Source organism: Pelobates fuscus, chromosome 5, assembly GCF_036172605.1.
Source record: "Pelobates fuscus isolate aPelFus1 chromosome 5, aPelFus1.pri, whole genome shotgun sequence".
In the NCBI taxonomy this organism is placed as follows: domain Eukaryota; kingdom Metazoa; phylum Chordata; class Amphibia; order Anura; family Pelobatidae; genus Pelobates; species Pelobates fuscus.
In genome coordinates this window covers 172272366-172295128 of record NC_086321.1, presented here as the reverse complement: position 1 = coordinate 172295128, position 22763 = coordinate 172272366, and the positions used below count along the sequence as shown (strand labels likewise).

Sequence of the window (22763 nt, the reverse complement as noted above, 5' to 3'; positions counted from 1 at the left end):
TTCACAATGAAATATACCGTATATATGAATGGGGTAAATCCTATTAAGGAAAGAAATGACACAACATAGTGCAGGGCTGTTCGTTTACAATATTTAAATATGAGACAAATGGCCACTCACAATGGTTGGATGTAAAATGGGCCTACAATATATGTGCAAGTGCAGGTCTGTTCGAAATTCTAGAAAGTCTAGCTCAACGCGTTTCGGCGCTAAGATGCGCCTTTATCAAGATCTGTTAGACTGACAGAACTCTTGATAAAGGCGCATCTTAGCACCGAAATGCATTGAGATAGATTCCACTCTTTAGTGGATTTTTAACTAGGACCACTCTGTAAGCTTCTAGACAACCTAAGGGTTCCCTATTATGGGTTTGCTCAGTATTCGTTAGTCAGACTGTGGGTCGTTTCTTAAATATAGAGCTAGACTTTAGTGACTTTCAAAATCCTTCTCTCTACCTTACTGACTTAGCAGCCGATAAACAGAATATTTAGAATTTGTAAGCAGAGTGATACCTTTAGTGACCTAGCATTTACTGCAATCTAGCCATGCTTAATACTATATGCTTCATCTCATTTCGATATCCATCCAGTAGAATATCATTGAAACGATCAATCCCACAATCAGTCTAGAGGTACACCACACTACCTTACACTGCAAGAATCTATTGAGGGATCTCTAGTAATATATGAAACATATCCCTCATGGGCTGGTTAATATCTTAAATCCATATCCAACTACTTTCAATAAGGAACCTATCAGGGGAACATCTACTAAACATCTACTTAGTATTTTTTATCTAAGTAATATTATTTACAAATGTGATTTTTTTCCTTTGCCTGTAGATACTTATTCTTTGTTCTGTCCAGAGAAGTACTTTCATACCAATAGTGTGTCTTAGTGCTCACCATCAGAACACGATCAGAGATTGTTGAAATAGGGGAGTACATTTTTTCTTTAACTTTAACTCTATCCACTGTCAGTGTTCCCGACCACAGTTTATTATCTCTGGGGTCTGCTGTGGACTCCCCAAACACCCTCTGACTTCCTGTCTATCTATGTATCTATTAACAGACAATACGGATATCTAACTATTTATTACTTGGGATTTATTTATATCCCTTTTCATTATAAACAACATAGTTATCTTTTTTACATTTGTTGCAATCTCCCCCTTGGATACTGTGTCTAGTTTCTATTTAGAGCAGTTCCATAAGTTGGCTACTATCAAGTACTTTGTACCCATTAGCTTCAGTAGTTGGTCCTATTTTATCTTTATATATTTTTATTACTATTATTTTTCACTCTTTTGGTACACTTAGATGTGTTTACCCATTTAAGGGAATTAAAGTTTATTTTGTATTTTTATTTTCAGGAATATTTTGCTTATGCATAATAGGCACTTAACGCCGATTACTTTTACTTAAGTCATTATTCTTAGGGTAACAGGGCTGGAATTGGGTGCACTTCTGTGCTGTCCCTGTACCAGCCCTTAATATAAAAGTAATGTCAGATCATACGCATAATTAGGTATAGTGCTTTCAGACTCCTCAACAAGCAGCAAATCTACATGTGAGAATATGACATGCCACATAATTAACCAGTATGTATATATAAAAAATGCAAGCTTGGATTCACCTGACTCTGACAGAGAGGCTGTAGTGGTGGTGCGGAGCGGTGCCCACGCACCCCAGTTAAGAAGCTATACCATTCTTAAATGGTTTAGCTACGTACATTAGGGAGTGCCAGGCAACTTCTGGCACGATAACTACTACAGTGTGCAGAATTGCTAGGAGTGTTTAAATATATCAAAACCGTGTAGATCTGCACATGCTAAATAATAAGTAGGTCATTCCATAATGGCAGAGGGTCTTTAGGGACCAAATTGTGACAACGTCATCATAGATATATTAGTGGGTTTTATTATTATAGGCAATATATAAGCAAACAAGAACATTGAAAAGTGATGCACATGCTCTGTGCTGCCCAAGGACAGTTTATACATTGATAATGCATTTGCTATTAAATTTTATCCAGATTTAAAAATTACTAATTGAAAGAAGCCAATTAAGAAATAAAATGTAACCATTGTGGGTGTTTATTCTGTAATCTTTAAACTCACACAATTTCCTGTTGACCCATTTCTCTTGTAAAGTCTTTCACCTGCAACACTTTAAATTCCGTTCTCTGCCTTTAACCTGCAATTGTTTTAGGGTCATTATCATTTTAAAATGTAAAATGAGCCGATAATTATCATATCTATTTTGCATGCTGTAAATGTCAACCTCCATTCTTGCACTGCCTTCCACACTGTTAAAACTACAGGGCAATTCAGTGCATATATAATGTTATTTGTGTAACATGCAATAAGCTATTTAAAAGAATATGATGTTCCTGTTTGTTGACAGATAATAAATGCTTCATACCCTGCTTCTTTGACCTTGTTTCTTTGCAACCTAGGCAAACTTAAAACAGAACCCAATTATTTAGAGAATTCTTCTGTGCTTTCATCGTCATGAAAACATTTTGCCACGTTTTTTAAGCCTAGGGCATCTCTCTCCATTATAGAATCTTCATTATAGAAAAAATGATGCTCTTTAACCCCTCTTTATTATGTGATGTTAAAAATAGTACTTAAAGACCCTTATGGCATAAGAGTAATAATCATTGGGGAGATTTAGTAGGGCAAAACAGGTGCTATTCTGGGTGCAATGTGCTAAATATTGAGATACACTCTTCTGGTTTTCATGGTGATTGCCCCTTTTTTTGCGCTTTACCCCAGAATAGAACCTGTTTTTGCTTTGATAAATTTCCCTCTATCTCCCCCGATCCTCTGCAGTTTTACCAATATCCTTTCATGGTTAATTAACTTTGACCATGCCATAGAAAGCTATGCAATGAAAATGGAGAGACAATACGGGATATTAACCCCTTAAGGACCAAACTTCTGGAATAAAAGGGAATCAAGACATGTCACACATGTCATGTGTCCTTAAGGGGTTAAAGGGACACTCCAGGCACCCAGACCACTTCTGCCCATTGGAGTGGTCTGGGTGCCAACTCCCACTACTCTCAACCCTGCAAGTGTAATTATTGCAGATTTTTATAAACTGCAATAATTACCTTGCAGGGTTAACTCCACCTCTAGTGGCTGTATACTAGACAGCCACTAGAGGGCACTTCATGGTTTCTAGCACAGGAAACCTGTGCTAGAGCGTTGCTGGACGTCCTCACGCTGTGAAAACATTTTAAAATAACAAAATTAAGCTATTTCTGCAGAAACGTTCCATCCATGTGACATCTGAATTTGGAACTATTACAATCTGTAAGGATTTCTTAATCTCCCCCATTCTTCTTTTCATTAAGTTTGTTTTTCTTGGTTCTATTTACTGTTAATTATAGAAACATCTTTAAAAGAAGAGTCCACTATAGAATTTAAGGAGGAACTATTAACTGGAACAAGAAGCATAAGACCTTCTGAAAAAAACATCTTATTTAAGCAAAGGCCCCCAAATGATAAATTAATGTAACAGAAAAAGTAAGTCCAAAAGCCAACCTATGGATATTAGACGTGCATTCAGATTCGGGCAAATGACAAATTACATTTTGTGGGATTGCCATAAGTAAATCAGGGATTTGTCTACTAAGCAACTGATAAAACATATTTAAGAAAACGGTTTAGTAGATAGTTCCCTAATTGGTACCCTTATGTGTGATTGCCCTATTTAGGATACCAAATTAGGGTGCTGCTTAGTAGATACCTCCATTATGTGAACTATCTACTAAGGAATGAGAGGATTTTGTTTCCTAGGGAGGGTAATCACACATAAAGGTACCAAATCAGGGGAGCTATTTACTAAAAAAGCGCATCAAAAATACCAAATATGGGGAGCTACCTATTAAACAGGGCTTTAATTTAGAATCCCAAGTAGGTCAATCCCCCATAAGGGTGCCAAATTAGATGAGCTATCTACTAAACAGTGCCCTCATTTTGTATCCTTTTGCATCGCCCAGAAAGAATAACAAATATTTGAATTTGAGTTTTCTGAACATTTTTAGAAGAATTTCAATTCATTCTGAATTGATAAGTGAATTTCAACAAAACGAATTTCAAAAGTACCAAAACTGTAAATAAACCACCTTTTTTCCTTATACACGTTTCTAGGATGTATTATTGTTGTTTTTTTGTTTACTACATAATGACCAAAATTTGTCCCTATGCTGCAGTATGAATTGTATCAAAAGGACAAACTTCTGTGAATGTGATATCTCACATTAGACATGTGCAATTCGTTTCGGGCCTAATATGTATTCGGATGAATTTCGGGCAATTCGGACATTCAGGTACTTCCGACCTAATGTCCTCCCCCGTGGCCCCCACCTCTGAGCTGTGGGTGGGGGCCCTAAATTAGAATGAGGGGGGAGGACCTAATGTCCTACCCCTGGCCCCCACCCCTGAGCGGTGGGTGGGGGCCCTAAATACTAATTAGGGGGGGACCTAATGTCCTCCCCTCTGCCCCCCACCCCTGAGCAGTGGGTGGGGGCCCCTAAATTAGAATGAGGGGGGAGGACCTAATGTCCTCCCCGCTGGCCCCCACCCCTGAGCGGTGGGTGGGGGCCCTAAATACTAATAAGGGGGGACCTAATGTCCTCCCCCTTGGCCCCCACCCCTGAGCGCTGGGTGGGGGCCCTAATTACCAATTGGGGGGGACCTAATGTCCTCCCCCCTGGCCCCCACCCAGCGGTCGGGTGGGGGCCCTAAATAAAAAAAATAACCCCCCCTCCCCCAGATGACTAGGGATCCCCAAACCCCTAGTCACCCCCCTCCCCCAAAAAATGAACCCCTACCTACCCCCCTCACCCTAAAAATAATGAGGGGGGACCATTTAACTAAGTACCTGTAAAAAAATTAAAATAAACTTACCATTTGATGTTTTCTTTCTTCTAAAATCTTCTTTTTTCAGCCCCAAAAAAGGCCAAATAAAAATCCATAATAACCGATGCAATAAAAAAAAATAAAAAAAAAATCCATCTTCACCCGGCGAGGGCTCCGCGCAGACTGAGCTCTGCAGGGCGGGGGAAGGCTTAGAAAGCCTTCCCCCGCCCTGCAATTAGGCTCAGAGCACTCTGATTGGTGGGTTTAAGCCATCCAATAAGAGTTCTCTGACAGGTAAATGAAGAGACTGACAGGTAAGTCTCTACATTTACCTGTCACAGCCAGTGGCGTCTCTCTAGGATTCATTTTTAGGGGGGGCACATGGTTGGCCAGGGACAAAAGTAGGGGGGCACATTTAATTTCGCCCTCACCGCAGTTTGACCCCGCCCCTGCCGCATGTTAAGCCCCGCCCCCGACACAATGTGTTTTTTTTTTGTTTTTTGTTTTTAATAATCCCTGGTGGAGAATTCATTATTTTCCACCAAGCATTATTATTAAAAAACAAACACATTTCTCTTGATACAGTCCATACACACATACACAGACTGCTGAGTCCTTACACACAGAGAGACTGCTGAGTCCACACACACACACACACACACACACAGACTGCTGAGTCCATACACACACAGACTGCTGAGTCCATACACACACAGACTGCTGAGTCCATACATACACACACACACACACACACACACACACAGACTGCTGAGGCCATACACACACATACACAGACTGTTGAGTCCTTACACACAGGCTGCTCAATGTTTACTAGACATGCCCCTACTCGCGGTATAGCGAGTAGGGGCATAATTTACTAATACTAAGTAATTTTTACTTAGTATTAGTAAATTTGGCTGAAAGACCAATTTAGGTCGTTCAGTCTTTTGGTAGATAACTCCCTAATACCGTGGGAATTAGGGAGTTATCTACCAAGCGGCTGCAAGAGAAGTTCCGAAGTGGCGAAGTGGCGAAGTGGCGAAGTGCCAAAGCGAACCGAACCGAAAATGTTTCCCATGCACATGCCTATCTCACATTATTGCACTAAAAGGAACAATTTAGGCAACCCTGTAATAGTTACCAGTAGTGCCCTGGCATTCCTTAATAGACATAGTCAAACTATTTTAGAAATAAGATTAACTCCCCAGGAGGCTACAGAGAGGAGGGGCATGTCTCCCAGTGGATCCATGGTAAGAAGTCAAATATTTCAAGCACACTGTAGAGGTGATGGTGCTTAGATTATGCTTCAAGGAGGACAATATCCTTATCATGCTACTGAAGCTCTAGCTATATTTATATCTAGTAACACATGCATGATAGAGGACAGACTTAGGGCACTCAATCACAGTTCTCCTATTTTCTGTTAGATCAACACACAGTTCTCTCTTCCTCCTGACCAATAAAGCAAGAAAGAAGATAATGTGGAGTAAAACAGAAGTCACCAGCATTAAAGATATTAAAATATTGTTTATCATTCAATATACCAGAAGCATGATCAGTCACTTAAACCCCCTCCCGACTCCGCTGCATTTTATTGCCCCCCTAGTTACCCTAAATGTCCTTAGGTTCCCCATTTTACCTTTTTTTACCTCTTTATTTCTTCTCTTGATCTATATCCAAGGCACCGCCATCTTAGTGTTCCCAGATTATGTGAGCCTTTATCTGCCCACACTAACTGGCAGTGTGAAATTACCACGCATGCCCAATTAACACTTGGACATTCGGACAGGAATTTCTACTATTCATTCTTTAGTGAGAATATCGAATGAATGAACGAATAGAAATCACAAGGAATAAAGATCAAATTGCAATTCCACATCTAGGACCGAAATGTCATTCTTCAAATGAATTTCGAACCAAAAATGTCGACATTAATTTCAGATGAAATTTTATCATTTTGCCGGCGCCCTCTCTACAAGACAGGATGTTCGGGAATGGCGAATGGAGTTTATGTGAGAACACAGAGGTGGGTGAGTATTGCAGGCAAACTGTCTCTGATACTGGAAATGGAGCTGACTTAAGCTCCTCCTTGTGTCAGAGGAAGTCAAGCCTAGGAAAAATACATAAGGCAAAGTAGTCCCTACCTTTTCTTATGTTTTCAAAAAAACTAGATCAGAAAGGAAGAAAACAAGAACAGATTCTGAGAGAGGAAGAGAAGAGGGAAAAATAGGAGAAAGGCAAGTTCGGCGTGACAGAGCCGCTTTACGTTAACTCATTTGTGTTAAACCTGCAAGATGTTGACAGTTTAAATCAAATGCTGTCAAATTTCCTGTATGTTTTCAGTACATTGATGTTTAAATATATAATATTAAATTATGTTTTATATACATCATTGTGAGGTAGGTACAGTAACCCAATGTAACACAGGAGTGAGGGATTTATATTTTCCTCTTTGGTTATACGTGTCTCAATTTCTTTCATGCATTATCTAGATCAGAGCTGGATTCCATTTGCCTTCTAACTGTCCTGCTCCCTTATATCACATAACTATGTAAAATCTTTAGTTAAATTGTACCTTTCCTTCTATATAATTATACCCCTCTCCCTTTACAATGTAAGCTTGTTTCATCCGAGCGATCAGCGGTTCTTGTTGCTGTTGAACTTGTTTTATAGTTATTACTTATCATTAACCTGTTGCACAACATTGTGGAAATTGGAATATCATGGTGTACTTGTGTCAAATTTATAGGATCCAAAGTATTGCACTTTAATTTTATGCCTACTAATTTTAACTGAATTTTTTTTATTTTTTTTTAAACTGAATAAGCAGAAAACTATTATGTCTTATCCATTAAAAGCAGTAATTTATTTTAAGATCTTTAAAGATACCGAATGGATTAGGCGAGACTAGTTAAATAATAATGTGTGTGGGTGAAAGGTTTACAGTCTCATGTTTCTAAGCTATGCAGACATATATCCTGCTCATTACCAAATAATGCACTCTTTAAATGAACTGAATGGTGAAAACAGCAATTCCAGTCTTTACGTGTCCATATTTAAATCTGTTATCAGTGGTTCAATACGCTGAAAATCCTGCGCTTTATTTTTATTTTTTTTAATATGGATCTAGTACTTTCCAATTTTAAAGAAAAAACGTTTCTAATATCTTTAAATGATCTATATTTTTGTATTTTTAATCAAGTTCCAGTAATTAGATTAATCATGTGTAAATCTTTTCATATAAAAAGTAGTTTTGAAATCTGTTTTATAAAGTTTACTTGCCCTTTTATTATCCCGCTACACAAAGCATCTTTGTTATTTTGGCATATTTTTTTTTAACCTTCTTTTATGTGAATTCTTTCCCATCACTTAAGCAACAGCTCCTGAGTGTGACCTAATCTATGATCAATGCCAAACGTACATAGTCACAGGATATTTGGCACACATCCAACCCCTGGTATTCTAGAATATTCTGGTCTAGAAAGGCTTTTTTTGTTTGTTTTGCTAGGTTATTGCTTCTGAAACATGCAGAAATTTCTCGCTGTGCTAACCAAAGTCCAAGAGATTCATTAACATTTTACTACAGAAAAAAACAGGACAGTGGGATTCAAAGGAACTAAGGTTACAACTTACCAGGTGGATGGGCCAGGGCTGTCAAAGGGCTTAACTTTAATGCTTATTAACAAGAAGGAAAGAGAAAAAGGGCTAATTCCATACAAATTAAATAATCCCTAAATGCAAAGATAAGTAACACAATGTGTCCTATATACAGGGCAACAGTAAAACTATTATCCTGTCGAAAATGGGGTAACAGAGTAGCAGTGTAAGTGCGTGGTTAGAAAGTAATGAAAGGTGGAGCACTCTCAGGCTTTAATCACGTTATCTATGTAGTCCACACTTGATTAAAAAAAAAAGGTTAAAATTAATATATATATATGTATATGTGTATGTGTATATACACATATAAACACGTGCTACCAAGGAAATCAACAAAAAAGGGTGAGGGTAAAGAGGGTATGCAAAATAAATAAGGTATATAAGGTATATAATGCCAAACTAGTCTCCTTATCACAATAGTTTATAGGAGAGAAAGTCATTATATAAGACAGGGGTGCCCAAAAGGTAGATCCCTAGATGCAGGGCTCGAGTCCTATATACAGGGCAAGGTGGACATTTTTAAATTTAAAAAAATAATAATAATTTGTGTGTGTGTGTGTCTGAGTATGTGTGTGTCTGAGTGTGTGAGTGAGTGTATGTGTGTGTGTCTGTGAGTGTGTCTGAGAATGTGTATGTGAGTGTCTGTGAGTGTATATGTGTGTGTATGTATGTATGTGAGTGTCTGTGAGTGTATATGTGTGTGTCTGTATGTGTGTGTGTGTCTGTGAGTGTATGTGTGTCTGTGTGTATCTGAGTGTGTGTGTGTGCACACGTTTATATGTACATATGAGTGTATATTATTTTTTTGAGGGGGGGTGGATCTTGGGTGAGTTCCCACACTTTATTCCCCAGGACTTGACCCCTGCCTATATGTTTATAAACTACAACTTCCATGATGCTTTGTCAATCTAATGTGGTTCAACAACATCTGGGGATCTACCTTTTGACATGTGTTTCTACAACATCATGGGATCTACCTTTTGGGCACCCCTGGTATAAGGGGTTTAATTCCTTGTAATAAAGCCATTCCCACTCACAATAAATGTTACTGTGTGATTACCAAATTCTAACGTAACCCAAACGGACTCTATGTTCACCTCACTAACTTTTATTAGGCTAGATTTTATGCTATCCTTCACATACATATAAGTAATATATGGTGCTGAAGAGATAACCTCCTAAGCTAGCCCCAATGTACGTTTCACCAAGCAAGCTCTTCAGGCCACAGACCATCATGACAAGAAGACCTGTCCACTTTCATCTCCACACAAAATTACCTAGGGTCCATTTTTGTTAACATATTTTTACAGCTTTATTAAAACTTCTTAAAGGGAAACTCTACTGGCCGAAATGAAAGCTATTTGTTATCCTAAACTCAATTCTCCCCTTCCCTTGGACCCTTGTAACCCCCTTTTAACCTATAAAAACTTACCCAAATATCCCTTTTCTTACCTTATTTCTAGCACCTCGTCACACATCCAGTCTCCGTCGTCTACTCCCCCTACCGCATCATCCGGTCAGCTGACCTTCCTTGCTTCGCTCTTCCAATGAGCTTATTCTCATTTGGAAGCATTGAGAACTTAGAGCGCATGCGCATCAAGGGCAGCACCCCACCTATCACATGCTTCATGTAGAGATTTATTGAATCTCTATGTGCAGCGGTAAAATGACACCGCTCATGCGTGTGGTGTGATGTGCGCATCCCTGAGAGGCGAGTGTGAGGATGTCGAACGTCATTTAAACCCCTTTTGGTCCGGTGAGAATCTGGAAACACCATCTAGCGGCTGTCTGAAAGACAGCAACTAGAGGTGGGATTAGCCCTGTAATCAAAACACTGCGGTTTCTCCAAAACTGCAATGTTTTGACTAACAGGGCTAAGGGGATAGAGGCAAGGCACCCAGATTACTCCAATGGGCAGAAGTGGTGTGGGTGCCTGTAGTGTCCCTTTAATGCTCATTATATAAATAATGCACAAACAAAACTAACGTATTTTTGCATCTGATAATGCAAAGAACATTGACCAAACCAGAAAGTTGAAGGAAATTTTTTCAACCAATTGTGGTGCTTTCACAGCGGTTTGTGGGAGTTGTGTACATATCCCACATACCCAGGTGTAACAAGGACATATAAGATATTGCAGTTCAGCTTTCATCTTCCTAGAGAAACATAAATGTCAGCCATTAAAAAATCATTAAATCATAAACTGTTTATTTAAATGCAATGCCTGGCTGAGAGTGATAGCAGTTACAATCCAGAGTATCCCTACACCTGTGGACAAACTGATGATTGGGACACTGCTACATACCCTGTTTCCCTGAAAATAAGACATCCCCCAAAAATAAGACCAAATCGCCAATCGCTAGTTCGCTAGTCTATGTTCGAGTGTAGCTTTGCGGGATTCCATTCGCGAGTAAGCTAATCTATGTTTGGGGTTTCCCCAAACATAGATTTGCGGGATTCTATGCACTATTGAACTGGTCTTTGTTCGGGGGAATTCCCCCGAATACAGACCTGCTTCTAGCGCATGCGCATAGCGTTTTTCCCTGAAATAAGACATCCCCGGAAAATAAGCCCTAGTGTGTTTTTCTGGGTAAAAATTGATATAACACCCAGTCTTAGTTTTGGGGGAAACACGGTACACTGGATTATACTGCTAACTGATCACTGCAGCATTCCGTGAAATAAACTGTTAAAGGATCACTGTAGCTTTCAGTGGTATACATTGCTGACAGGTTACCCTGCAGTAGTTTGTAGCTTAAACAACTTACACATAGTTGCATCAGGCCAGGTATAAATTGACACATAGCATTACTACTCAAACTGAGTCAATAGTATCGATCTCAATACCTGAAATTAGGTGTAATCTCCTAAATGTTAGCTGCATCAACACCAAGTTATTATAATTTAACACAGGGAGATTATATAGTATCCCTTATTTTGCAATACATTCTAAAAAATATATTGTAAAATGTTGTCAGAGAAGCAGAAATACAGTTTTGTCACAAACAGCAAGAATGAAAATAACACAATAATATATTTAAATATATACGGGTTATCATATCCACTATGTATTCAGAAACACATATAATGTTGTCATATTTATGAAAATGCATGAAAAGTGCATTCGCATTTATAAAACTGCTACCAAAATGTTAAAAAACTGCTACCGTGTGTGTGTGTGTGTGTATGTATGTATGTATATATATATGATAGATAGATAGATAGATATGATGCTCACATATATAAAATACAATTGAACAAAGCGTATATTGAACCCTGCAAAGAATGTATGTATTTATTGTTAAATTAATTCTGATACCCTCCCTTTATTGACATTTAGAGGTTATTGTGCAGTATTTAAGTAGGTTAGTGAGTAATAATTTACAATCCCTCTGCAAAAATGCAGAGGCACATCATTTCACAGCAGAGAAATTGCTTTCTTTGCAAAGTAGATAACTGGACAAAAGTGAAGGCAAGTACTGCTATATGCATAGGTATTGCTATATGCATATACATTTCTTTTTTCAATTGCTATGTGAATAAGAAACAGCAGTTAGTATGTGTATACATAGGGATATCAGATCCACCGTATTTTCAGGGACATATATCATATAAACATATTGAAGAGCATCATGTGAAAAAGGTTTCCTTGTAGTATATAGAATTCAGAAGAAGATTGTAATTAAGACAATGTAATTAGGTCATTAGAATCTGGCTGAATATGCAATATACATACTGCAGGGCAACCTATTTCAAGCATTTTTAAAAATGTGACAAAATTCGCACTATGTCAAACTGGGGGATGTTAATGTTAGAGGAAATGTAAACCAGCAGGAAAATAGCCCTTAAAGTTGGGTAAGAGTGAACGAGACAGAAACATAGGTAGGCAGTGCCTAAGTGTAATGAAAAATGGATGGAAAGAACACCTGTACAATTACAAACTATGTCAAACAATAGGAGTTAAATGGATCTAATGTTGATTGCTTCCACACCAGTTCACAGTGTATCAGGTTCTAAACCATATCATTAAATGAAAATAAAGTATAAGACTATGGGAGACATGGCTAACACATGCAAATGTATGTATGGCTTTATGTATCTTTGTATTAAAAATACATAAAAATGTAAATGTAAATTGCTGAATTTTTATGTATTAGTTCATTTTATTCATCAGTAAATACCTTGCTTAAATATTGAGGAACTGAATATATTGCATAATATATAGTAAGTAGCAACCCTACTACAATTCATACAGGTTCTGAAAAAAACACTGGCCAAAATTAGCATTCATATTGGTGTGTGATAAATGCAAAAAACGAATTTGAACGCCAATTTTGGACAGTATTTGTGACTAAGTGGCTACTAAAAAAGACTGGACATACCCCATTTGCAATACCTTGGGTTGTCTACTTTTGCAAATGGTATGCCATCATTGGGGTAATTCTGATTCCTACAATACAATCTCAAAGGCAACTTAACCAATGTTGCAAATTTCAATGTGAAAAAGCTAAAATGGGCAAGTCTTATATTTGACCCTGTAATTTTTAAATATAGGACTATAGGACAAATTTAATTCTCTAAACTTTGACAGACAGGCCACTCAAATTGTAATCAATAAAATTGTGTATGGAAAAAAAGTAAAAATATTATATGAATGTATACTTTGAATTTAAATATATATATACACATTTGTATATTATATATACAAATATTTATATAATAATTGAACGTAAACCCCCTCCTGCTTGCATTTTCTTCAGTAAGGAGGGGGGGTTGGGCTCTAATTCCTATTCCCTGGTAGTCCAGCAGTTTCCCTGCTAGCCCGGTGGGCTACTAGTAGGATCTGCAGCTCAAGCTGGGTGCAGTATCCTCTGAATGCCCCGTACTGACTGGAAGAGAGCATCTGCAGGGATCTGCTACTAGCGGAAGGTGTAGCCTGCATAGAGCGCAGCACAGGGCTGTGCAGGGATATCTGTGAATCTCCCCACAGGCCTGTCATAATAGAATTTAATTTGCAATGGGTAAAATTGTGTTCACACGATTGTGTGGTATGGCTGTATACCCTGGCAATTGTGTATATGAGGTCAGGAGGCTAATAAACACATTGTCTATTTTTCCTCCACATGTCTACGTTTCATTTGGTTTTTAGTCAATAATAATAATAACAAAGTATTTAACCAGGAAAGATACATTCAGATTACTCTGGTTTCCAAGTACGTCCTGGGGATGTTACCTTATAGCCCAACATCCAGGGCTTGTTACTATCACCCAATTTATTGGTACTCAATCCTAAAATGTTGGGAATTCTCCTGGAAATTGTAAATTTAAGGCCATGATGGCAGAGCTGGCATATCTGACTTAAATTTAAAATCAATTGGATACTGTGGCCTAAATTATACCTATAAATTTAGTAATGAACACCAAAAAGGCTATTCAGTAAGCTGTGAATTGCTGGGAATTGACCAGGGAATATCAGATTTCAGGCTACAAAACATCAGCCATAAAATATATAAATTATAGAAATTTGAATCTTAAATTTGCTTTTCCTAACATTTTATAGTTTAGTGCCACTAAATGTATCCCAGCAGACTATAAAAGCAGGGCTCAAAATTTCCACTCTCCATTTGCCACTGGCAAGTGTATATTTAGCCTTGGCAAATATAAATTCACCCCTGGAGAGAGGGTCGGGACTCTCCTAGGCTTGCAGTGGCAAATAACTTTTATGGTCTGGGTAGTAGAAGAAAATATGAAATAGTAAGCCCTGTACTAAGGAATAAAGAAATTCATTGGGAGTTCTTGTAAGAGAACAGATTGAAACATTTGCAGGGTTATTCAAAGTCCATTTTAAATTGAAGGCCAAAGTAGCTGAACTGGAAGCATAGCTGACTGGGAGAAATGTTCCAGTTCAGCTATTTTGACCTTAAATTTGAAATTCACTTTGAATTCTGGTCAATTTCTCACTTTAGAGAATAATCCTGTATGGCTGAAACTAGCAGGGTTGGAAAATGAAACAATTCACAGTTTAGTGGAAAGCCCCCAGTGCACCTTCATGGGACAGGTGCTAGTATTACCTGTTTATGTAACTGTGTAGAATTCTGTGTACTGTATTCTGCAAACAAACATATAGAACTGGCTATCTATATGCAGGGACATAATCATGTGTAGTTAGAACATCCTGTAATTGTGTCAGTAACATTCCTATGTGTTTATCTGGTTTTCTCTAGTAACTGGAACATACCTGAGTGTTTACTTGTACAGTATACCTTCACCTCTTGACACAGTTTACAGTCCTCCTCCCTTCCCAGGGATTCCTCCTTTTGATCTTGTCCTCACTTAAAATAAGAGGCTCCCTCTCCCCCTCCCTCATGTTTACCAGATTGCTTTTATCTTGTAACCAGTAAGACCAGCTGGAACAGGTCTTTTGACTGGGTCCTCACAACACATGAAAGAGGGGTGGGTCCATACTCTTCTTTTGGCAAATGTGTCCCAAAAATAGTCTCCATTCCCTTTAAATGAGTGTACCTCCTCCCAACCCTACCCCCCTGACGGTACCCTTTTGGTATTGTCTGAGTGACATCTCCTTTAGCTGCAATTCTCTGAGACAGCATGGAGTAAAGCTGGGGGGGTGGAAGGGGTGTGCTGGGGGTGTGTCTAAAGCTGCAGTTCGATTGGCTGCTGCGCTATATCATTAACCTATAAAAGTTGTTGATTCACCAGTGCAAAAGCATCCTGAAGAGAGAGCAAAGCAGATCTTACACTTCAAGTACCACTACCTCCCAAAATTCTGCTTAAGGTAAGTCAATTATCTCATATTGCATGTGAGATTATATATATATATATATTATAAATGGATGTAGACAGATTAATTGATAAATGTATGTTTCTATCTACCTATCATGTCAATTAGATTATTGCAGCATGCAAAGATACCTTTTTTTTTTTTTAATTTGACTACCATCATATTTGGAAGATAAGCTTTCCAGACTAGAGGACAACTCTTGAAAGCTTGTCTTTTAAATTCATTCATTGATTCCTTCTTTCTTTCTTTCTGTCTATCTTTCATGTCAGTAACCAGATTATTGTAGCATGCAAAGATGCCTTTTTATTGGGCTGCCATAATATTTCAAAGACGAGCTTTCGAGAATAAAGGGAAACTCATGAAAGTTTGACTTTTTATAAAATGTTATATTAAAAAAACAGAAGGGTTAAACTTCGTATTTGCAACATTTTAAAATTAAATGCTACACATACAGACTCAAGAAACCATTACTTTTTCAAATTGCTTAAGTAGTCATGGTGCTTAGAGTAAGCATTTAAGGGTCCTAATTGTAAACTGGAACTCGCTACTCTTTGAAAACATCAAACTGTAATATTGCCTGAATTTAAATAGGCAGCACAATCTATGTTGGCATCAATAGACTTTAGGATCCATATTGTGATGTTGGCAAAAAAACAAGCAAACAAAAAATAGCTGTAGTTATTTTGCTGTATTTATTATTATTATTATTTTATTATTTATATAGCGCCAACAAATTCCGTAGCGCTGTACAATGGGTGGACTAACAGACACATAATTGAGATCAGACAACTGGACGTACAGGAACAGAAGGGGTTGAGGGCCCTGCTCAATGAGCTTACATGCTAGAGGGAGTGGGGTATAGTGACACAAAGGGTTAAAGTAGGGGAATTAATGTCAAAATATTTCACATTGATGTTTTCACTGATTTATATTATGATATTTTTATATGTAATGTGTATATTCAAATTCCAAAGAGATCAAATTCATAAACCTTTTCACAAACCGTGACAGAAGAGCAATTAGCAGAAATAAAACATCCATCCATGATCTGCCGAGGTTGGCCCATGGTTTGGATAAGAAATTAGAACATGAAGCACTGAGTTGGAACATGCTTTCTGCCCTCTAATGGCGGCTTTGGGTAGTAAAAGTATATTTCAATTAAGATTTTAGAATGGTTGCATCAAATAGAGAATGTTATGGAGTTATTTGCTCCACATACCAATATATTTACATAATCTACTTTAAATGCTGGTCCCCAATATGATTAAAGTTTCCTGCTGTATAAAAATGTTGAGCAACAAAAAAAATAATTTTTAAAAGATCCTAAAATCTGTGTGACATTCTGACAGGTTAAGATGCCTGAGAGACAATGCCTGCACCTGGACACCCCTCTGAGGGACAGCATTCCTTTAACCAAGCTGGCCGGTACCAAAGTTTATCTTAAGCTTGACAATGCACAGCCAACAGGCTCCTTCAAAATCCGTGGTATCGGACATTTGTGCAAGACAGTGAGTGTACTTGTTCATATATAATATTCCCTTTACGTGTCTTAGAGACTTTAGGTGTGAACTCTTTATCACAATCAAATTGTGTATCTCTAGTGACAGACCTGTCGCAGACAAAAGAGGGCTTGCCACTGGCTTCCTTCATTATAATGCACTTTTCAAGGGCAAAACATGTTATTCACAATGCTTAAAATTCAAAGTCCTACGCTATTAGCCAGGCCTTCAAAGCTATTTACCACTCCAAGCCTTTAGGGTCCATGTCACATTTACCAGTGGGGAATTATTACTTGCTAATGGTGAGTAGAAATTTGAAGCCATCTTAATTCTATAGCTAGCTGTTCTGAGGTTGGAGATTCTGTTATACCCATTGCATGCAGAGCAGATCAAGGTTATTACTAGTTTGAATGGCTAAAATGGGTGATTTGGACAAACCATACAGCTTAAGTCAAAGCTTGGCTGAGTTAGTTGTTATTTTGCCATTTGTTGGATTTCATTTGCTAAAATTCATTGTTTAGCGAATATTCTTCCTGGACTTTCTTTCTCTGCCATCAGTCTCTAGATACATACATAACTAATTGAATGTCTTCTCTTGCAGTGGGCAGAGCGAGGATGTAAGCATTTTGTCTGTTCCTCAGGTGAGTTTCCCCATCTGTCCATGTTTTCCCTGTGCTGCTATAGGGACTAAAATTACCATTTCTGTGCCCTTACCTGCTATTTTAGTTGTAAAAGCTCAAGGTGGGATCTTTAGGCATAAACAATATGCTGGGTGTATTTCTTATTACAATATTCTGCCAGCTAGGGCATACCCAGCATGGCAATGTTCTGAAGTGCTATCCTCAGCATTTGAATGGTCTTTTTGTCAAGAACTTTTGCATAAAATGTTACACACATAGTAAAACGTATCCCACGGTGGAAGCTTGTCTTCTCAATTTCTTACTTCCATGGGATCAAGGCTTAGATTTATTTAAATTTTTTTTCTTCTAACATTCATTTTATTGAGTAATTAATATAATATATTCCATCATTTTTAGGTGGAAATGCTGGTCTGGCAGCAGCTTACAGTGCCCGTATGCTGTCTATACCTGCCACTATTCTCGTGCCAGTCACCACCCCAGCCTTTACCATACAGAGAGTCAAGGATGAAGGTGCCACGGTATGCGTAGTGGGAGAGGTATGTATGGATTTACTTCCAGTAATTTATAGCAGACGTACTTAACAGAAGTAATAGACCACTCTGATTGAACATCTGGCCATTAGTATAAATAATTTAACCTGCTATATCTGCACCATTCTTGTAGATCCTGGATGAAACCATTGAGCATGCCAAGGAGCTTGTGAAGAATAACCCAGGTTGGGTCTATATTCCTCCATTTGATGACCCTTTGATATGGTAAGACCACTCATAGTATGATTAGAGCAAGGTTAAAGGTTCTTGCTGGGGAGAAAATATAATGTTCCACACAAAATGTTTGCTATAATATTGGAAACGGCATGACTTGCTCATTCGGTTCATATTATCAGAGCAATGCGGCTAGAAAAGGGAGCTGTGTAAATGGTAACCTCTGCTAAGGTGAGATATATTGGTTATTAGTTATCTTATACGAGCTCCAGCAGCTTCAATGCAGTACTACTTGTAAAAGAAACTACACAATACAAAGTGGGCTTTAATTTAGAGCACTATGTAATTTCATGGGCCATATGAACCTAGAGACATGTAGTCAACTAACAGTTACATCATGATTTGTAGAAAAGTTGTACATTCTTACTTTCAGTGCCGAAACCTTATAATGTTGTGTATACAAATCCCTCCCAAGTGTCCCTATGTAGGATGGACAGTCCCTATTTTGGGCCAAAATCCCTCTGTCCCTCTTTTCTATTCTAATATCCCAGTTTTCTAGGAGCTTCAGATTGTTGGTGTGTCTGAGTGTATAACAGAGCTCCACAACAATAACTCTCACAGTATTGTCTTTAACCCCTTAAGGACATATGACGTGTGTGACATGTCATGATTCTCTTTTATTCCAGAAGTTTGGTCCTTTAGGGGTTAAACCATAATAAATATGTTTATAAATCCGTCTATGTAAACAAGATATACTGTTCTTGTTATGATAGTGTTCAAATTGTAGCACAAAAGTTTGTTCCCTGTAAACTAGCTTCTAACACATTAACAAATTGTGTAACACTGATAACTGGTTTGTGAAATCATGGAAAAAAGGGTTTTAGCACATAATTAAGGATTGTATTAGTTGACACAGTTTCACAACAGCATTGCAAAATTTTAGCCAAAATAGAAGAACTACAAAAATCCCCGAACTAAAATTTTGAACTGAATATTGGAATATGATTGTCAATTCAACAAATCCTAAATATTTTTGTAAACCCTCTCTGGGACACCATTTTGACATACATGTATGTTATTGACTGCTGGTACTTTTTATGTATAATATTATATAGTGTATAAGAATACCAAATAAAGCCTGTTACAATTTTTCTGTTTTCAGGGAAGGTCACACCTCACTTGTCAAGGAAATGAAGGCCACTCTTCCATCTAAACCCGGAGCTATCGCTCTGTCAGTTGGAGGAGGTGGGATGCTTTGCGGAGTGGTACAGGGACTCAGGGAAGTAGGATGGAATGATGTTCCTGTAATTGCCATGGAAACTAAAGGTGCACATAGTCTCAATGCTGCTGTGGAAGCTGGAAAATTAGTGACTTTACCAGAGATTACAAGGTAAGTAATGCAAGTTAATGTTGTGAATTGTCAGAAGAACAGTGATGCAGGTTTTGCCCAGTATGTCATTGAACAATATATATAGTAAAAAATATCTAAAAGTTTTTATTGATTGAACACCACCACCCAAGCAAGGCGAATGTTTGCGTCATATATTCACTCGTGCTAAGTTCTGTGTTATTACACCTTTAACCTTGGAAGTCTTCCTATGTCATAGCATTCATACGTATTACTAATGTTGCTAGCAAATTAAAGTTTATTCCCCCTCCACCTTGTTACCTTAAAGCGGCACTGTCATGGCCGAATCCTTTTATTTATTTTTATTTATTTTTTACCCCCTTCCCGACTCCACTACATCTAATTGACCCCCTAGACACCTCTAAATGCCCCTAAGCACCCCATATTATCTAGTTTTTAAACTTTGTTTCTGCCCCGACCTAGGTCCTGGGCGCCGCCATCTTTGTGTGGGTAGATGAAGGCCCTGTGGGAAACGTCATCTGCCCACATCAGATAGCGCTGTGAAATTCCCGCGCATGCCCAGTTAAAGACTTGGGCATGCGAACGGGAATTTCATCTATTCATTCGTCAAGCCAACCGATCAGTGTTCTGTGTCATTTTACACAGCGTGAGAAAATTCCAAAGAACTCCCACTCGCATGCCCATGTGTTTAACTTGGACATGCCCCGAGGCAGAATGTACTAATACTGAGTAATCTTTACTTGGTATTAGTAAATTTGGCTGAAAGACCAATTTAGGTCTTTCAGCCTTTTGGTAGATAGCTCTCTAATACCGTGGGAATTAGGGAGCTATCTACTAAGCAGCTGCAAGATGCAGCCGCGGCACGAATAGGATCGAAGTTTCATTCATTCAAATGAAATTCTGATCCGAACAAAGTCCCGAATTGCATCCTAACCAGAATGGAGATACTGTTACTGATGCAATTCGGTAGTTTCGCCGGCGTTCTGTCTAAATGACAGGACGTTCGGGAAAAGTGAAAGGAAGCATCGCGGGAACACAGAGGAAAGGTAAGAATTGTGGGAAAATATATCTGACCACCGGAAATGAAGCATATTTTGCTACTCCGCTGGTCAGAGATTGTCAGGTGTAGGAAACCTCCATTAGACAAAGTAGTCCCTATTTTATTTTAAAGAAAACTAGAGCAGACAGGAAGAAATTAACAACAGATCCTGAGAGAGGGAGAGAAGAGGAATCGATTAAAGAAAGGTAAGTTCGGCATGACAGTGCTGCTTTTAGCAATGGAGGGGAGACCTATCCCTTGTGGTACAGTAGAAAGAGCTTCTGATATGTGCACTCTGTGGCTAGTGCTGACTTTGTGTAATGGCTTGCCCTAAACTCGCAGAAACCCCTTGCACCTACAGATCTATGCTTCTCTCCCTGCCCAGTCTACTCTGTAAATCTTGGGAGGTTCCAGCTGAAAACCTGAAGCTGAACAGCAGACTGAGCAGGGAAATGTGGGCTAATTAACTCTGTTCACACTCCCCACACATTCCTAGTGACACAACGGGTTTTAAGTATTTTGGGTAAAGATAGTGCCTCTGATTTTGCCATATCTGGTATAAAATGTTAAAAAAACAAAACTGGAAGGGGGCAATATTTTTTTTTTTTGGATGATTGTTTGAGTAATTATTTGGTAATTTTTAGTGTGGCTAAAACCTTGGGAGCCAAAACCGTGGGAGCCCAGACCCTGAAAATAGCTCAGGAGCATCCAGTCTTTTCTGAGGTTATTACAGACCAGGAAGCCGTGTTGGCTATTGAGAAATTTGTTGGTGAGTATTTGTAGAATATTGCATATTCTACCCACACATTCACATTAGATATGGCTATTAATATAATATCCATTTAATTCAGCCAGTAAATCCTTTTCCGTAATTAGGATGATTAGATATAAATTGTGCTAGCACAATGTATAGATTAAAATTAAAATAGTATCTACCATGACAGATACAGTTTAAGGGGTAACTACAACTGTATATCTATGCCCTGTTTATTTTACTGTTCAGATTTTTTATTTTATATTTTTTTTTATTCTGGGAAGGAGTTTAGGCTCTAACTGTCTGTTCGCATCCTAATAGGAAGCTAGTTATTGCTCCAATTATTTTCCAAAGCACACTGTAAAACATGTTAACACAACAAACAATTTTACATTATTGTTGATAAAAACCAACCAAAAAATAAAAAAATTAAAAAAAACTGGTGGAAAGAACACACCGTACAATGTGGCAAGTAGTAAAAAAAAGTTTTCAAATAAAGTAATATTTCATAAAACTACATGGCACACAAACATAAGAGCACAAACTCAAATGTACAAAACCTGGAGGGCTGACTGTGCATTATTTATTTTTTTTGCCTGAAGTGACACTTTAAATCATAGATCATATTCCTCTTTCTCTCTAGATGATGAGAAAATGCTTGTGGAACCTGCCTGTGGTGCTGCTCTGGCTGCCGTTTACAGTAATGTGGTTGGGAAGCTACAGAAAGAAGGCAAGCTGAGAAACGACCTCTCCTCTCTGGTTATCATTGTGTGCGGTGGGAACAACATTACTCTGGCACAGCTCTATCTATTAAAAGAACAGCTAGGCATGCCCTCTATCAAAGCTGCCTAACAGCAACATACCCAACAACTTGGACTCCCTAGAACACAAACAGAGCAATGTTTTTCAAAACTGTCCTCAGGACCCAGGACTGCTACATTTTAGCATTCTTTGGCTACTCGGTCCATCTGCACTGGACTGGCTTGTGGACACCAGTTTACTGTCAGACAAGTTATTCTCATAAGCACATCCTGGTCTGATATTTGCTTGCATCAAGACCTGCAGCCCTTCCTGGATGACATTTTAATATGGAAAGTGGCGGTCTTGGAATTTTTTTTTTGTTTACCAGAATATTGTAGTTTTTTTTTGTTTTTGTTTTTTTAAGTTAATAGTGAAAAACTATTTAGTACAGACAATGCTATGTCTTACCACAATATTGTAACAGAGGAGGAAAAGGTAATTTTGTTTCAATTTAATCATGGACCATGACTTCCAGGGGAGTTGAGGCTCCCCTGGTTTTACAAGCTTCAGTTCCTATAGGCAAGCACCATATTCCCTGCGTGTTTTTTTTTTTTTTTAGACTTTTGAGACTTTGTAAGCATTCTTATTGTGTATGAGAGTAATGTAAAGAACAGACATCCACATAAT

The 22763-nt window shown here is 38.2% G+C and overlaps 2 protein-coding genes across 2 annotated transcripts in view; one reads left to right on the top strand and one right to left on the bottom strand.

Annotated features, from left to right (window-relative positions):
• LOC134611120 (serine dehydratase-like) overlaps window positions 1–14963 on the bottom strand; it is a 114948-nt gene extending 99985 nt beyond the window's left edge. The window contains exon 1 of the mRNA XM_063454701.1: window positions 14769–14963. The gene's annotated coding sequence lies outside the window, so the exon portion shown is untranslated. The remainder of the gene's footprint in view (window positions 1–14768) is intronic.
• Window positions 14964–15216: 253 nt separating this feature from the next.
• SDS (serine dehydratase) lies at window positions 15217–22483 on the top strand. The gene is made up of 8 exons (XM_063454700.1): window positions 15217–15323; window positions 16679–16837; window positions 17430–17469; window positions 17866–18005; window positions 18133–18224; window positions 19336–19563; window positions 21226–21350; window positions 21979–22483. The coding sequence occupies exons 2-8, from the start codon at window positions 16685–16687 to the stop codon at window positions 22185–22187; spliced, it is 987 nt and encodes a 328-aa protein (XP_063310770.1). The 5' UTR covers window positions 15217–15323; window positions 16679–16684; the 3' UTR covers window positions 22188–22483.
• The last annotated feature ends 280 nt before the right edge of the window (window positions 22484–22763 follow it).

Coding starts and splice junctions, on each gene's coding strand:
- SDS (XM_063454700.1), top strand. CDS start 16,685: ATGCCTGAGAGACAATGCCTGCACCTGGACACCCCTCTGAGGGACAGC. Junction 17,470..17,865: donor GCATTTTGTCTGTTCCTCAG/GTGAGTTTCCCC, acceptor CATCATTTTTAG/GTGGAAATGCTGGTCTGGCA. Junction 18,225..19,335: donor TTTGATGACCCTTTGATATG/GTAAGACCACTC, acceptor TTCTGTTTTCAG/GGAAGGTCACACCTCACTTG.